Source organism: Lichenostomus cassidix, chromosome Z, assembly GCF_008360975.1.
Source record: "Lichenostomus cassidix isolate B80296 chromosome Z, HeHo_3.0, whole genome shotgun sequence".
NCBI lineage: Eukaryota > Metazoa > Chordata > Aves > Passeriformes > Meliphagidae > Lichenostomus > Lichenostomus cassidix.
The window spans coordinates 52,672,283-52,689,979 of NC_139511.1; the positions used below are offsets into that span (position 1 = coordinate 52,672,283).

The 17,697-nt window shown below is 37.3% G+C and overlaps 1 protein-coding gene across 3 annotated transcripts in view; it reads left to right on the forward strand.

The window, feature by feature from the left end:
• Window positions 1–17,416, forward strand: part of TENT2 (terminal nucleotidyltransferase 2) — a 45,507-nt gene extending 28,091 nt beyond the window's left edge. For all 3 annotated transcript variants that reach the window (XM_085043288.1, XM_085043290.1, XM_085043289.1), the window contains exons 13-15: window positions 6,359–6,450; window positions 11,764–11,843; window positions 13,710–17,416. In XM_085043288.1, coding sequence (XP_084899414.1) covers window positions 6,359–6,450; window positions 11,764–11,843; window positions 13,710–13,784 — 247 coding nt within the window. In that variant the 3' untranslated portion in view covers window positions 13,785–17,416. The remainder of the gene's footprint in view (window positions 1–6,358; window positions 6,451–11,763; window positions 11,844–13,709) is intronic.
• Window positions 17,417–17,697: the final 281 nt, after the last annotated feature.

Consider the following 17,697-nt stretch of genomic DNA (forward strand, 5'->3'; position numbering starts at 1 on the left):
CAGGATATGCTAAGACATGTGCAGATCTAAGTATTATTGTAATTATTATAAATCAGGAAAAAGTATTACCTAATTTTTTTATAGATGCACAGAGGAGCTTCTGGGTAAAGCAAAGCTTGAAAAAGTAGGTAGTGAACATAGGATAGTTGCTGATGTCAAGGGAAGAAAATGTTTCAAAGAACAACTGAATAAAAAGAATATCAAGATTGTTCTTCTAGTGTTCAGTATCTGTTAAGTATTTAAGCATTTCACTGGTGATACTCTGGTAAAAAGAAAAAAGAAAAGAAAAAATACAAGTAAAAATAGCCATTAGAATTCCTGTGTTGAAAATACTACTACATAGCTGAGAAGTCATTTGAGGAAAGGATGCACCCAAGGCGGCAGCCTATATTATTTTTAACTCTCTCTGCTACAGAAATAAAATTTAGTCAGGTGTACTGTTTATTTGTGTAGCCCTAACAACTATAAATCCTGTTTGAAAGGAATAGGGTTGATGTCTTGAAGGTAGTAAAATTCCTTGTAGTTTCATTGACCGGAGAAGACAGATTAGTGTACTATAGTGTACCATAGGGAGGAGCATGAACATGGTGCTTAAAATGTGTTGTGTGTGTGATAGCCAGCCAGTGAAAGCAAAAGTAGTGTCATGCTAGCCACATGATCTGATACATTCGCTTTGAAGTTGCTGATGGAAACAACAGTACAAATGAGAATGAGGGTAAGAATTAAACAGACAGAATCACAGAGTTATAGAAAATGCTGAGTTGGAAGGGACCCATCAGGATCATTGAAGTCCAACTCCTGGCCCTGCACAGGATCATCCCCAAGAGTCATATCATGTATCTTAAAACATTGTCCAAACATTTCTTGAATTCTGTCAGGCTGGTGCTGTGACCACTTCCCTGGGGAGCCTCTTCCAGTGCCCAACCACCCTTTGGGTGAAAAATATTTTCCTAATATCCAACCTAAACCTCCCCTGACTCAGCTTCATGCTGTTACCTTAAGTCCTGTCCCTGGTCATGAGAGTGAAGAGATCAGTGCCTGCCCTCCTCTTCCTCTCACAATGAAGTCATGAGAGCAATGACATCTCCCCTCAGTCTCCTCTTCCCCAGGCTGAGCAGACCAAGTGACCTCAGCAGCTCCTCATACAGCTCTGCCTCAAGGCCGTTCGTGATCTCTGTGTTAGGACACTCTCCAATAGCTTTATATCCTTGTTACACTGTGGCACCCAAAGCTGCCCCCAGCACTGGAGGTGAGGCTGCCCCAGAGCAGAGCAGAGCAGGACAATCCCCTCCCTTCCAGGCTGGCCATGCTGTGCCTGATGCCCCCCAGGACAGGGTTGGCTCTCCTGGCTGCCAGGGCACTGCTGATTCATGTTCAACTTGCAAATACGCACAGGGCTCTCTTAGTTCTGGTTATCATGGAAGAACTAGTGTTTTACTCCAGAGTGAGCTGAATATTTTGTTTGCTGTAATCAGTAATTTTTAAGTGTTTTTTTTCCCTGTGAAAAATTTACTAGTGCCATTATGCACTGAAATTTTGAGATTCTATTTCAGACATTGTGATTCTATTTCAGACACTGTTAAATTAGGCTATATTTATATGATCTCCACTAGGCCACTGAACTTTTCCAATCGGACTGTAATGTGTTTGATGAAAAGATTACTACAGAAAATGTGATTTCAATTTTCGTAAAAGTGATTTATGTAGGCTCCTGTCTGTGGATTAGGATGCACTACCAGGTTTGATACACAGAAACTGTTTTGCTGAATGAACAGCATGCAATCAAGAATGATCAGATCATATGTGAAGATCATAATTTTGAGCAGAATGAGTCATTGAAACCACCTGCCTACAATGTTTAACTGCTGATCTGTTTTACATGTAATGGTCAGGAAGACAGGAGAGGATGGAGATATATTGTTTTAAACTTCTCCCTGACTCTAGCAAAGACTATTAGGTATTTTGGTTAAAATCTGTGGTTTATTTTCTTGATGTAGGACAGGATGGGCCAAAAGAGTACAACAAAGGAAGAAACATCCTATGCAGTCCTGCGTAGGTCCTTGTGCTGTATTTATTTTCCCTTACGCTTTTAAACAGTTTTATTTACTTAGACTATAAGATGTTTCAGAAAATTGTTTATTGCCATGTGTTTATACAGTAGCCTTTCCACAGTCCTATTCTGAGGTTTTCAGTGCGTCCATAAGAAGTAATTTTTGTACCCCTTCATCCCTGTCCCCAAAGACGAGTTTGGAAATTTCTGCATACATTGGAATAATACACCTTATATGACAAAACTTGTTTTGCCTTCATGGTTGTATAATTACCTTGCCATAAGAGTTCAAGTCTGTGTAATGCTTCTTATGATACATCTGGCTACAGTTATGACTTTCAGTTTATTAATTTCATTTTAACTTTAACTATTTAAAACTGTCTGCTGATTACACAGTGAATGTGATCAAGTAAAAAAAAATTGTAGGTGTTCTACAAAGCAAGTATTTGGAAACTGGTCCATGTTTACCAGTCACTCTGAAGGAGGTGTCTGATTTCATTTCTGCAGCTGTGAGTGAAGGCAGCAGGTTTTCACTTGACTCTCTCCTTACAAAGTGAGACCTTGAAGCAAGGCATTGCTCCCCCCAATTTATTGCTAGGAAAGCTAGAGATTGTACTTTGTGATTACTTCCCTTAAATTTACTGTTGCAAGTTAAGTAGCAGTTGAGATCATTGACTGATCAGTGTTTGGTGGACGTGGTAGAAGCTTGGTTACGTTTTAATGACAAAATATAAAATTGCAGTGAGAAGTTGCTTGCAGCTCTTTTTGTCTTAAAATTGGTCAGGTAATAAAGGGATATTTTTAATACTATGTTGAATTAAATGTTTGCAACTTGTACCCATCTAATACAAGTGGCTTTGATTTTTAAGAATGCTCTGGGAAAGATAAGTGTTTTCTTTATGCTGGAAATGCCTGGTCTCTTTCTTTCAAATAGTTGCCTTCTCCGTGAAGGTCACATACCTAATGCAGCCAGTGACAACAGAAATAACTGATAATTGAAATAGCTATTTAAATGGCATTGTTAACTTATAGATTGAAAATACGTGCAGTGAGAATATCTGCTTTGTGTTGGCAACAATTAAGTTATTACATGCAAGCCAAAGTGGTTAAAATTGACACACAAATAATTTGCTAATCATAATTAATTTCTAATTCGGTATGATTTTGTTCCCAAGAGAATTTTGTGAGTCTATCAGATAAAGTAGTTGTTTTCAAATTTCAATAAAAGGCTTGTTAAACAGAAAGAAATGCCACTTTTTTATTGCTTTTTGCTTAAGCAGTGTATTATAAATGGGGTTTTTTTTGGTTTTTTTGCTGAGGGATCAACTATAGCCTAGGAAAAAAGGAATTCAGGAGAAGAACTACTGTTTCAAGCGAAACAATACTGCCTGCTTAAACCAAATATGCATCAAATACTTCAATGTATGACTTCTTCCGCACCCCACGCCCCCCCCTCCGCCTGGGTCTCTGATTTTTAAATAAGCTTTTAGAAAAAACAAACTGTAAGCTTCTGCTTGCAACCAGTGTTCTTGAGCTGCAGTTTAAGCTTGTTTGAAGCTCTAAGCACAGGGTTTTTGTATTTTGGTTGTGTGTGTGTGTTTGGGGTTTTTTGAGCAGTTCATCTGAATTAAGCCTGTGTTGATGGGCTGTTATTAAAAGACATGATAGGAAAGTATTGGATGGTTCACATTGTTTCTAATTCTTGCAAAAGTAGTCCACCATGGGAATTAGGGAGAGGAAGGAAAATGGGTTAGGGTGGAAGCTTTAGTTTACATTGAATGCTAGAAATGATCATCATTTTTACTAATTTTCTAAAGAATATATCAAGAGAAATCTAACTATACACACTGAGGTATCCTAAATCTCTTCATGTGCTGTGTCCTGCATTTTTTTAAAAATAAGCCCTATTCATATTTTTAAATGTACATGTTCAGCGGAAGTACAGTTATTCAAACAACTGAATTCTATAAGTGGCTTTAATCAGGAGTTGTATCCAAGAGAATTACAGTAATGGATTTTTAGCTGTCTTATCATCACTGACTTTATGGAGTTACAACAATGGATCTGTGGTTTAGGGAGGACAGAGTACTTCCAAATTTAACTGACAAATTATAGACAGTGTTTTAATTTACAGTTGCTGTTTACAGATTTACTGCAGGTGGTTGATGTACCCTGCCCAGCTCCTCCGTGAGGTGCACATAAGACCCATACAGCTGGTAGCATATTGCCCCGCTATTTCTAAGCCTCATTTAGTCAAATACATGATGATGTATTGGTGATCCAGGTGTTTCACTGCTGTGGTAGCTCCTTGGTTTACAGAATCACCAAGATTAGAAGAGACCTTTAAAATAATCTAATCCAACTGCCAATGCAGCACTACCATAATCATCCTTACAACATATTCCCAAGCACCACATCCACACACCTCTTGCACATTTCCAGAGATGGTAATTCCGTCACTTCTCTAGGGAACTTGTTCCAATGCCTGTCCACTCTTTTAGTGAAAAATCTTTTTCTAACATCTAATCTGAACCTCCCCTAGTAAAATATAAGGCCATTTCTTCTTTTTCATGAGACATTACAGAAGAGATCAACCCTCACCTGGCTACAAACTTCTTGCAGTTGTAGAGAGGGATGAGGTCTCCCCGACTGTCCTTTTCTCAAGAATAAAAAAACCCATTTCCATCAGGCACTCCTCATAAGACATGTTGTCTAGACTCTTCCCCAGCTCCATTGGCCTCTGGGCAAATTTCAGCATGTCAATGTGTTTCTTGTAATAAGGGACTGAAAACTGAACACGGGACTCAAGCTGTGGTTTTATCATGGCCGAGTACAGGGGGACAGTCCCTGCCCTGGTCCTGCTGGCCACACTATTGCTGATCCAGGCCAGGATGCCATTGAACCTCTTGGCCACCTGGGCACACCCTGGCTCATGTTCAGCTGCTGTCACCAGCACCCCCAGGTCCTTTTCCTGGCCCCAGCCTGTGGCACTGCCTGGGGTTGTTGTGACCCAAGGGCAGGACCTGGCCCTGGGCCTTGTTGAACCTCACACCATTGGTTTCAGCCCATGTTCCAGCCTGTCCAGATCCCTCTGCAGAGCCTTCCTGCCCTCCAGATTGGGAGGCCCAGCTTGGTGTGACCTACAAACTGATTGAAGGTGCACTTGATCCCCTTGTCCAGGTCATCAGTGAAGGCATTAAACAGGACTGGCCCCTTTACTGAGCCCTGGGAACAGCACTGGTGACTGATCACCAGCTGGATGTAACTCCACTCACCACCACTCTCTGGGCGCAGCCATACAGGCAGTTTTTTACCCAGTGAACAATGCACCTGTCCAAGCCACCAGCTGTTAATTTCTCCAGCAGAATACTGTGGGAAATCAAAGCCATCTGTCCGTGCAGACTACATCCACAGTTCTTCCCTTATCCACCTTGTCACAGAAGGAGATCAGGTTGATCATTCAGGATCTGCCTTTCACAAGCCCCTGCTGGCTGGACCCAATCCCCTAACTGCCCTGCATCTGGCATGTGATGATGCTCAGGATGAGCTGCACTCTTTAGTTAAGAGCAGCTCAAAGGTGGCTGGGTACGCAAGAACATAAAACTCAAAGTGGTTTTTTTTTGCTTCCATTACATTTGGCATATTGTTGTGCCGAACATCGTAGAGATGGTGGCTCATCATGCAGACTGTCCTGTAATCTGCCTGCTGTTCCTGTTCAAATGTAATTTCCTGGTTTTGTTATTGTACAGCTGCCTGCAGAAAGTGGTAGAGAGTTGTTGTACTTGCAGATCTAAAATTCCGCATATATAAAGTGTTGAAACTTTCTAGTAATAGGTTCTTTGCACCAGGAAGGCCTATGAGCTAGTTATTTCTACATATCTTTATACTATTGAGTATTTTTTATGGAATGCAGTATGTGACTTGTTTGCACTTATTCCTTACATTTCTTTTCTTCACACAGAAAATTCCGAAAAATTTGAGTCTATAATGTCTTTTGAACTTAGAAATAAATGTGACAATGAAAATGTAGTTTGACATTGTTAGTTGAAAAAATTATTCTATTGTGACTGTATGTTACTCATGCATACCTGTGATGCTCTGTTTTGGAGATGCTTTTTGAGCTTCTGTTAGTGGGAAAATTCTCTTGTTTCCTACCCATGATGTTAAACTAAATTACTCATTATTATAAAATGCTATGTTATCCAGGCTTATGACATTGCAATATGACAATTTTTTAAATGTAAATGGATACTCTGAATTTAGAACTAAAAGTTAAAATTTTTTGCAAATTGTTTTCCTTTTCTTTAGCTGGAGCCATCAAATTATTTCAGTTCGTGAGGGCAAGGCTATTCCAAGACCTGATGGTACTGAGTGGAGAAACAAATTTATTTGTATAGAAGGTAAAATGTGAAGCTGCATTATAATTTTGAACTGTTAAGGCATTAAATACATAAATCTATCAATTAGATTTTACCTTGGTTGTGTTTTGAGAAATATATTGCATGTGTGCATTATGTAGAGAAAGAAGTTTAACTAATGTAAATAGTTTGGAAACAGTCCAGTCAAAAACATTTGAGAAGGAAGCTTTAAGTTCTATACTGTTTAAAAATAGTACTCCTGACCTTTTCTTCAAGAGCACTCATTGCCCTGTTACTTTTGGAACAGGGATTAGGACCTTGATAAGGAATGGCGTATTTGCCAGTAGTGCTTGTTTTTCTGCTCCAAGAGAAAATAGTTGTCAGTTTTGCCAAGTTTGAGCTTCTGAAAAAACAGAACAGGTACATACTCCAATTACTCTCAAAGAATATTCTTTGTTCTAGAAATGTTCTGGCATTGCAAGTCCTAGCAGTGACCAGGTTTTGCGTATGTTGATCCCTTTGTGGCTACTACTTTTGACTGGCTTGTGAACATAGACTTTGTGCAGAGACTACATGATGCCTTCCAGAACTGCAGGGTAAACTCAGGTTACCTGTTGCGGGAGTTGCAGGTCTCAGCTGTCAGTGTAGAACTGGGCAGGAGCACTATATATGCAACCTGATTCATGTGCTAGTGACACCTTTCAGCTGCCATGGGTTATGTACATGGAGAAGATCAACAGGTAAGCGTTCATAGGAGATGAAGCTTGCACTAAGAAAAGAGAAGATTATAGACCAAGAGAAAGATCGAGACATTAGGAGAATGAAAAGAGAAGCACGGAAGGGACTGAGAGTTGCTGTGTAACTGGAAACAGTTGTCATAAAGGGAAAGGTGGCCTGTGCCCTGGCTGCAAATTAATGGAGGCTGTTAGGATAAGGATATTAAGGGTTCAAGTGTCAGGAGGAAACAGGAATAGAACTTGAACAGGAGACAAATGGTATGGGGAAAGTTGTTAGACACTGGAAAGGTTTTGCTGGGGGAGGAGGAGAATAAGGCAGAAGTCCTGTGGCTGGACAGACATTCTTCAAGATTGTTGTGGTTTAGGGCTGGACTATGTACATAATTGACTGCATTTGTGCTCCTCTGTGCACAGAGTCACCTTCAATCAACTTCATCTGCTAGTGAAGTTGGTTATTTTGTGGCCCAGAGCTCACCAAATTGGCCATGATCATATGAATGTCAGTGTAAAGTGACATAATGAGATTCCTGTCCTTTATTGGACTCTTTGGGGAAAAACCAACAGTTACAGGAGAAGAAGAACACACTGAAATATGGTTGCACTGGGCTCTGTAGTCTTAGAGTTGAGAAATGTGAGAATTAAAGAATCTGCACAGCTGAAATGATTCAGGATAGCATAGTGGGGCATTGCCAAGGCCCTGGTTGAATGTGGGAGGTGGAAATGCTGGGCAGCTATGTTTGCTGCTGTCACGTGATGCTGATTCATCATGTTGCAGGGCGTTATGTTTCAAGCTCTCAAGTATTTTATGGCATTACAAAGTGGGTGAATAATTAGGTTATATTTCTGCCAGGCTGGAAAACAGAATAAACATCAACATACAAAATAGATACTCTAGATTTTTCATTTAATTGTCTTAATTACATACAACTTTTCATTAATGCATTTGCATTTGAACTATTAAAAAAGGCAGAATTATCTATAGGTGACATATCTGATTCCTGCCTTTGTTCAGGACTTAGTGGGTTTAGCATTACATACCAAGTTTTTACTTCTAATTTGAGAGGGAAAAATAAAATTTCCTACTTTAATTCAAAGTAGGTTTCATGTTTATAACAGCTCTTAAGCTAAATTAGGTTAACAAGTCATGTAGATAAATTTCTGTGTACTTTGAGAAGAAGATTTCAAAAGATAGCTAAACATGCCAACATATTCTGTTTTCCAAGTCTTTGTCAAATTTTCCTGTTTGCAGAATAAAATTTCAGTCATTGGTATTATTGCACATATTTTAAAGTATCTAAAATATATTTGCTGATAGATTAGACAAGTCTGTGCCTGCAAGTTTCCACAGTTCTGCATGTAGTACTGTATTTAGACTAGCTCAAGAAAAATTGTGATCTGTTTCAAATGCTTAAGGCTGATTCTTGCCTGTAATTCTGCTGTTAGAGAAACAAATACAGTAAAGATGCTCTTTTCAGAGAGTTTAAAATATGATAGGCTTTTACCATGATGGGGATACAGACATACAAACAATCCTGCTTTTAGATAATATTTTGAACATTCATTGTCAGAAGCTCTAAACTGCTAGCAACTGTTTTAGTTTCAGTTTAAATCTTGTCTATATCAGGTAGTATCATATACTCTGCTGTTGAAAAAGGTACAGTGTGGAAAAGCGAGAGATGTGGCAGGTTTATGAGATAATTACATTGATAATCATTTAGGCAAATCAAATCAGAAGCCATCTAAGCTGCACCTGATTAATGCTTGTAGTTTCATGTCTTTCAGATCCACATGTTAAAAATTAATCAAAAAATTATTCCTCAGGGCTTGGCAACAGTTCTGAAGTCGTGTGATTTCTTATACTTTCATTTGGAAGAATGATCCTATTTAGCCTTTCCCTCAAGCATCAGTGTTAAAGCTGTGTTACTTTTTTTCTTTTCATATTTTCATCTCTTTGTATGAACAAAATAATTTATAATGAACTCTTACTGTCTTGATGGTTAGAAAATGTAGTGGTGTATAGAGTAGCTGATTGTAAAATTATTCTTGCTGTGGTTCAGGGAATCAGTTTGTCTTTTGACAGTCAGTAAATATGCAAGGAAGGGAAGATGTGAGTCAGCTTTTATGACCAGAGTGCCTTTTTTCCACAGATGGTTTCAGAAGATTGTACAGGTCAGCCCTTGTTGCTTTAAAACATAGATATATCCTGATTCAACATAAAGGTCCTAGCATTAAAAAAGCAGTAACTATCACATTCATGATACACAAATGAAATTATGTACTTCTTCATGTAGTAAGGGACATGGAGCTCTTAATTATACTAGATCACTCAAATAATGGGAGTGACATTAGAGGACTGTGTACGTTTTTATTTGATTGCCAGTTTTTGTTCTAATCTAAAAGTATAATGCATTCTAAAATAAAAGAAACCTGTCTGTAAATGTCCACTGAAAATTAGTTAGTCTGAAGGGACTCCTTTAAGAAAACTGCCAAATACAACATTTATTGAATGAAAAAATTTCTTTGTGAATTTAAATAGCTAGCAGAAATAAAAACCTAATGCCATGGAGTATGCGCTAAATTTGAAATTCCAGTCTTCATAAAGGTGCAAGCCCTTCTGGCGTCTGTTTAATGCTTTATTCGACTATACGACCTTATCTGAATAAAAGTAATCAATAACCAATTAGGAAAAAAAAATATACCTAATCTAACAAATACTTCTGTGGTTCTGTGGCCCTTAAGGTCTTGCATACATTCTGCCAGTGTGAAATATACAATGTTACTTAAGCAGTTCTCTAAGACAGAAAATACTATAAAATCTGTTTCATAGCACACTGTAATGCATAGTCTCTGCATTATAATTTTTTAGTATCAATTGTTTTAATGTTGGCAATGCTATCAGTAGCAAGAAGTAATTTTTTAATCTTGCAATTAAAAAAGTTCCAGACTATTAATTATGTTAGGAAAAAAAAGGGGAAACATCACATTAATTTGTAGTCATTTAGCAAGTAGAACTCCCAAATTGTTAATTTATGAACAAACATTGCAGAATAAGTATAAAGTGATAAAATATATTTTACAAGAGTTGGTATGTCTTATATAAAAAGTTATAGTAAATATTTTGCTATATTCTTAGTATTTCACTGAGAAACTGTTGAATAAGATGAATATAAAGTGAATAGTTCCAAGAGTCCCATGTGTAATAAATTTAAAAATATTTTAATATGCAACATCATATTGATAGGTTATCACATACTTTATTTACTTTTCACATACATTTTTACTGATGCATAAATTCAGCACATTCATAGAATGCTTCAATAGGTAATACCTGAGTTTATTATGAATGAGATTTTATTAGAGCATTTATAGAATCATGGAATGGTTTAGGTTGGAAGGGACCTTAAGAATCATCTCTTTCCAACTCCCCTGCCATGGGTAAGGACATCTTTCACTAGGCCAGGTTGCTCAGAGCCCCATCCAGCCAGGCCTTGACCACTTCCAGGGATGGAGCAGCCACAGCTTCGCTGAGCAGCCTCTTCCAGTGTCTCACCACCCTCACAGTAAAGAATTTCTCCCTAATATCTAGTCTAAGCTTGACCAATTCAGTTTAAAGCCATTCCCCCTTGTCCTGTCACTAAATGTTCTTGTGAAAGTCCCTCTCCAGTGCTCTTGAATGCCCCTTTTAAGTACTGGAAGGTGCTGTAAGAGCTCTCCAAGAGCCTTCTCTCCAGATTGAACAACCCCAGCTCTCTCAGTCTGTCCCCTTAAGAGAGGTGCTTCAGCCCTCTGACCATTTTTGTGGCCATCTCTGGACTCGCTCCAACAGGTCCATGTCCTTCCTGTGCAGGAACCCCAGAGCTGGACACAGCACTGCAGGTGGGGTCTCAGAGGGGCAGAATCCCCTCCCTTGCTCTTCTGCCCACACAGCTTTGGATGCAGCCCAGGACAGGTTTGGCTTTCTGTGCTGTGAGTGCTCATGGCTGGACCATATCCAGCCTCTCACCCACCAGCACCCCCAGGTCCTTCCCAGCAGGGCTGCTCTCAGTGAGATTATCTCCCAGTCTTTAATCATGTCTGGGATTGCCCCAGCCCAGGTGCAACATGTTACACTTCCACTTCTTAAACTTCATGAGATCCTCACGGGCCCAATTCTCAAGTTTGTCCAGGTCCCATTGGATGGCATCCTGTCCTGTTACGTCAACTGCACTGCTTAGCTTTCTGTCATCTGCAAACTCCTTGAGGATGTGCTCCATTCAGGGATTCAGGGCATTCCGATAATTCAGGGTTCAGGGTTGTTGGTATTTTTTTTCTTTTTTTCCTTTTATTTTTTAAATTGGTTTGTTTGTTTGTTTGTTTGGTGTTTTTTGGGGGGGCAATGTTGTTAATTTTTTTGTTGTTGGGGGTGGTGGTTTGTTTTGTTGGTTGGTTAGTTTAGTTTGGTTTTGGTCTGGGGTTTTTTTGATAAGTGTTATGTAGAACAAAAGCTTGAGAACCAAAGTGGAATTTGCTACTTCAAACACTTTTGGGAAGCAGTGATATGCTTGACCATACTTGGTTAGTGGAGACAGCCTAATTCTATATATTTTAACAGTTTTAATGTCTATGTTTGATATTGCAGAGCCCTTTGATGGGACAAATACTGCTCGAGCTGTACATGAGAAACAGAAGTTTGATATGATCAGAGGGGAATTTACACAGGTAAAAAAGTACATCTCATTTAATTTTTCTGGTCACTTTGTTTTTCAAGGTAGTTATACAAATGCTGGTCATTAAACCTGCCTGTTTCTGATGGTTTATGATTTGTACTATAAGTAATAAAAATGTGAGGTTTTTTAAAATACGTGGAAAATTATTTCATTAGAGTATTCATTAATGTCTGCCATTAAACTTCTTTCTCTTTGATTTAAACCCTTTCTCTTAGACTTTTTTGTGCCTATAAAATTGTAACAGTGGTTAATAGCTTTAAAATTACAATTTTGTCTTCATTCATTATTTTTTCCTACATGTATTTGACTAGTAATAGATAATGTTTTATACTTCTTACTATCCCTTTTTAAAATAAATATCACCACCAAAATAATGGGGTTTTGCTGATTTTTGTCAACTTACTTAAATGGGTACTTTTCTTTATGGAGACCGAAATCATAATTTTAGAACGTGAATAGTTCAAACAGGAACTTTCACTGTCCCAGTGAGGAGAGGAAAAGACTGTTTGAAACAAGGAAAAATTTAGACCTTGGTTAAACATCCTTTTTCTGAAAATCTTTGCTACCAACTCTCTTTTATGCTTTTCTCCTGTTATAGGCATTGCATTGGAATTGCAACTGAAATTCTAGTTCTGAGATCTAATTCTGAGATATCTGACTATTTGTTAATGTAGTTAGGACTAAGGATTAGTGCATGGAACTGGCTTCTGGCTTTAACCAGTTAAGACTCCCCTATTAAGCTGTCCTTGAAGGTTCCTGTTTACTCCAGTTATTCAAGATTTCAACTATCTTGAAGGTTTCTCCATAAAAAGTAATTCAATGCCAGATACTTGGAATAAGGCAAATACTTATAAGAGATACTGTAATCAGAAAAGGATAACATTTTCTTTGTAATTCTGTTCAGAAGTGTTCAGTAGTTCTTTTATTTAACCGTGTTAGCATACAAAATACTGAATGGTTCACATATTTCTACATAAAATAGTTGATTTTTTCAGTCTGCTGAAGTCACATTTACAAAGTAGTTTGGGCTCTCACTGTGCGGTGAAATCAGAGTAAACTTCTCTTTTCAGAGTTTTCAGTTAACAAAATTTGTTTCAAACCTGTGTGGTTTTCTGAAAAATATAAAAGCTGATGTTTGATCCTAGCTGTCTGTAAACCATATACTAGAGTGATACAGCCCTGAAAAAATGTCCTTTTTACCAGGTACCGTAAGAATGACAGTTGCCCTAAAAGTGCGAGTACTTTTTAATATCTTGCAGTATTTTTTAAGAAGCTTAAGGAATCTGTTTTGACATTGAGAGAATTGTTCTTCCTGTGGTTTTCATGACACATTGGAGGTTAAATGACTTCTGTGTAAACACAGGAGGGTCTGCAGTTCTTCGCAGGCGCACGGCCTAACAGATGTCCTGAAATTCACACTAGAACATAGAAGAAAGTTGAAATAACCTAATTTAGAGATACAACTAAGTACTGGAAATGACAATGCATTATATCATTTATCAGGAACTTTGACATGTGTGAATTTGAGACAATTATTTTGCAGTTAGAATACCAGCGTAATGCTTAAATATTGTTAACATCTCCATCTCCACAAATCCAGTCTGTTCTTGAAAGGCTTTAACTTCCTCATTAGTTTATTGCATTTTGTGTACCTTTTGGATTTTGCTTCCCTTAAAAAAATCCCAAAAACAAATGAACCAAAAAAACCTCAACCCACGACCTCTCTTTTCAAGAAGGGAAAAAATGTCAACTTTAATTTTGTAGAACTGTGATGCTTATTGCTTATAATGGTATTTAAGTTTTAATGGCAAAGATTATATAGCCTTTTTGTAAAAACCTTGTGGTTTTTTTTCCTCAGGCTTGGAGGTTATTACAAGACAAGAAAGACCTGAACTGTATATTACCTTTGAAAGCAGTCAAACAGAAAAGATAATCAGCTTCTTTCATTTTCCCTTTTTTTTGGATCCTGCTGAAATAAAGAACAGTGTCAAAATCAGGAGGCACTTACCCGATGGTTTTTATGACCTGTTTTTCTCTGTAAACTTTCGTTAAGAAAATGTTTATAAGGATGTGGCATATTTTATTATTGATATTTGTTAATACAGCTGTTCATTCAAAGATATGTTTTCTGAAAATGCTTGCATTGTTGACTTCTAGAAGAAACTCACAGCAAACAACAAGAATACATCTATTTTAAGGATAGTATGGGGATATACTGACTTGTTGCTTGCATGATCTCTGTAACCATTAACTGAGATTTAACAATGAAACACAGAGATTCAAAGTTAAACCATGTGCAAATCTGACTACGTCCTTAAGGCACTGTGCACTACCAACTTCTTGATGAGCAGAGAGCCTGTGCTTTACATCTGCTTAATTGCAGTAAGCACTTCTGCTCAACTTGGCACTTTCTAGTTTTATTTCACTTTTACTTGGAATAACAAGCAACTGTTTATGCAAATGAAGCTAGATTATGGTTGGTACTATTCTGAATATCAAGAGAGGTAATCTAAACTGGAATTTTCAATCAACAGTTGTACTATGAAGAAGATGAAATAAAAAAGCTCAGTTCAGTTGAATGCACATAAATGTTTCACATTCACACAGAGTAGGCAGGAAAATTTTTAGTGCTTCCTCTTACATATTTGAAGTAGTAGTGATGTCTATTTTGGAGAAAAAGACCAAATCAAAATCAAAACACCTCACATCAGTGCTAAAATAAGCTGGGCTTCCCATTTGATTTTGTGTAAATATTTGTAAATTGATCAGGCACTGTAAATTGAATCTAAATAAGTAATATTCCAAAAAGATTGCAAACCTTCTCTTAGACCTCCTGTAGGGCAATTTTCCCCCTCATATATTTGTTATTGAAGACCAATTAATTTTTACCACTGGTGTCAAATTTGTGCTTCCATTTTTTAAAGTTTAATATTTTATATGGTATCCAGTGGAATAAAATTTATATATGGAAGATACGGGTTATTTTTCCAATTTATGTTATTTTGTACAGCATATTTAAAATATTTCATATAATTAAGTAGAACATGAAATACCCCATGAGGTAGGACCCTTGTTGCAATTCATAAAAAATCTATCATGGCTATTCTGCGTCTGTGGGCAGGCAAAAGTTTGATTTATTGCATTCTCTAACAAGATTGCAAAAACCCTTATAACTGTAATATAACAAACATTATCACTTCTTGTGCAAACTTTTTACTTCTGGTTTATTTAGAAGTTCTAGGTACTGTAAACTGTATACCTGATGTCAGATTATTTCCTAAGCACTTCATCGTGGTCTAGTGTATGTAGAATTTTGACTTGTTTCTGTAATTGATTTTTCTTCTACAACTTAAACTGTCTTTAAGTTTCAATATGACTGTAGCAATCCACTGAAATGTTCTTCCTCCATGCATATGTTCACTCTCACTGCCCTTCCTCTATAGGATGGTGGACTTGGGTGTCAATGATAACATCCACTTTGATTCTCTTTATGTAAAATTGAAGCACAAGATTTTAGGACAGGATGATGTCTGGATTCAGAGATGCTGTACAAGCTTGAGGTAGATTCTGGGGATAGGAGGTGTTGGCTATGTCTTTTAAAAACGGTGCTGGCTGTATCTTTGTCTAGAAAATTTAAGACTTTCCCAACGTAGGATAGACATACATGTTCAAGTTGGTAAAAATATATTTAAGTGAGCTGAATGTGAGGAACAAAACTTTATGAAAGGCATAAAACTTTATTTGTTTGCATTGCATCACCTAAAGTGTCAACATTTCTTACACCTTAAATTAGTGCTTCATGTTTGAAACCACTTCTTCCTAAATGTTTTTTAAAAGTTAGTTTAAAAAATTGTGCTACCTCTGAGCAGTTCTGTAAATCGCCCTACCAATCCAGTGGTATTTTTAATACAAGTTAAGATCTTAACCACAATGGTCTATGTCTTTTATAAGAATCTTTTTGTGTTGTTTTCTCAAGTTGATGTCCTTCCAATAAGCCACGTGTATAATCAGAAATAGAAATTCTAGAGGGTAGTTTTCCCCAAGTTTTTTTTTCTATAAGCCAGTTTATACCACGTTTGTTAAACAGAGGGCTGCAACTTTTCTCAGAAAGCTTCAGATATAATACCACAAAATAAATGGCTTGGGGAGATTGGGTAGGAGCTGAGCTTTAACTTTGGACTCAAAGCCTGAAGTTGTTAAAGGTTTAATGACTTGGGTTTTCCTCTACCCTGGGCAAGTATCCAGAGTGAAGAATTCACTAATGGCTATTATAAATTTTAATGTTAGGGTGAAGTTTTCACCTTTCCTCAGCTTCAAAACCCAATTGTCCCAATTTAACCCAATTGTCCTTTGGCATACACCCTAGCAGGAATAGTTTTTTCTGAGAGATCTTTGGTAAAAGGTATTTTTCACAACTGACAAAGGTTTGAGTGTGTATGCAAGATGCTCTCTTCTCTGGGATTTGGTACTGTCTTGAAAGACAGCTGCTTTAGTTCAGCTCTTCTATTTATTTTTTTCATTATTCTTGACTACTCTTTTTGTCATTGGGTTTGCTTGTCTTCTCTCACCTTTTGTGTCAGAAACCACTAGTGTCTTCTCTAAGGTTTTAGAAGCTCTCTTTAGTCCTTCTGTAGTGCTTTTAATTAACAGGCTCAGAGGTGCACAGTAGGATCAAACGTTGGCAGGAGCTTCCCATCTGGTGATAGTAATGCAGACCTGGCATAGGCTATACACTGTGAAACTTAATGTTTCTCTTCTAGCTCTTGCTCTCACTTGTCCTGAGATGTGAATGTGTAAGTGAATTCTCAATACTTGTACTTTTGACAGTATAAGGTATTATTTTTTAAAAATCCCTTACAAAGCAATCAATATAAATCAATTCTAAGACTCACGTTACAGGGTGACATGGTTGTTTGGGATGTAAGATGATTTGTAGAGAACCTGAAGTTAGCATTTGTGAATGCATTACATTTGTGAATCCCAAACATTTATTTGGAACTAGTGCTTTACTTGAACTTGGGTTACAGGACTCAATTCACAGTATATTTGATGATGAATTTAAGTCCACCAGAGAATGTCACTATTGATTTATTGTACTCCACTTGCTATGGGTTGTCCTGTATTTTGTAGTTTATTTTTGTTTGCCTTGTTCTCTGTAATCCTTGTGTGTTCAGGTATAAACCTTTCCCTTGATTTTACCGAGTATTGATGCTTGTAGCATGAAAGAATATGCAATTTTGGTCCATTTACAGGTCAAATTCACTTGTGAGAAGTACAGATGGGAGAGCATTAGATCTGGAAATAATTTGAAGGGTTTCTGGTAAAAGAGTACTTGCCTTTCTCGTCCTGTGCTGAAGACTGAATCAAAACTTGGGCGATATATGTATGTTTCATATATAAGCATTTCTAGAAGACTTGTAATGCTCTTGCCTTTCACATGTAAAAACAATAAGAAGTACTGTTCCTTAAATTTAATTTTGCTGTGTACACTGTCTATGCCATTGATGAAATGTAGAGTCTAATTTAGCTTAATATCTGTTTCAAATACACTTTTCAAAAAAATTACATTGTTGCCTTGTTAATTGTGTATGTCACTGGGTAGGTGAAGAGGGTAGAAAGGTTTTACTTGTACATACTGTTTTGAAGTGCCCAGAGAATTTTTATTTAGCATGCAGAGGTATCGTGTAGTCAGAAATATATGGTTGGGTGTTTCTATACTTACAGCACAAGGAAGAGTTTGCAGACTGATTTATGACCAGCTATTTATTTGAAGAACAATGAAAAAAACCCCAAAAACAGGGGGCATTAGAGTTATACTGTATATACAGTCATTTATACTTGAGATA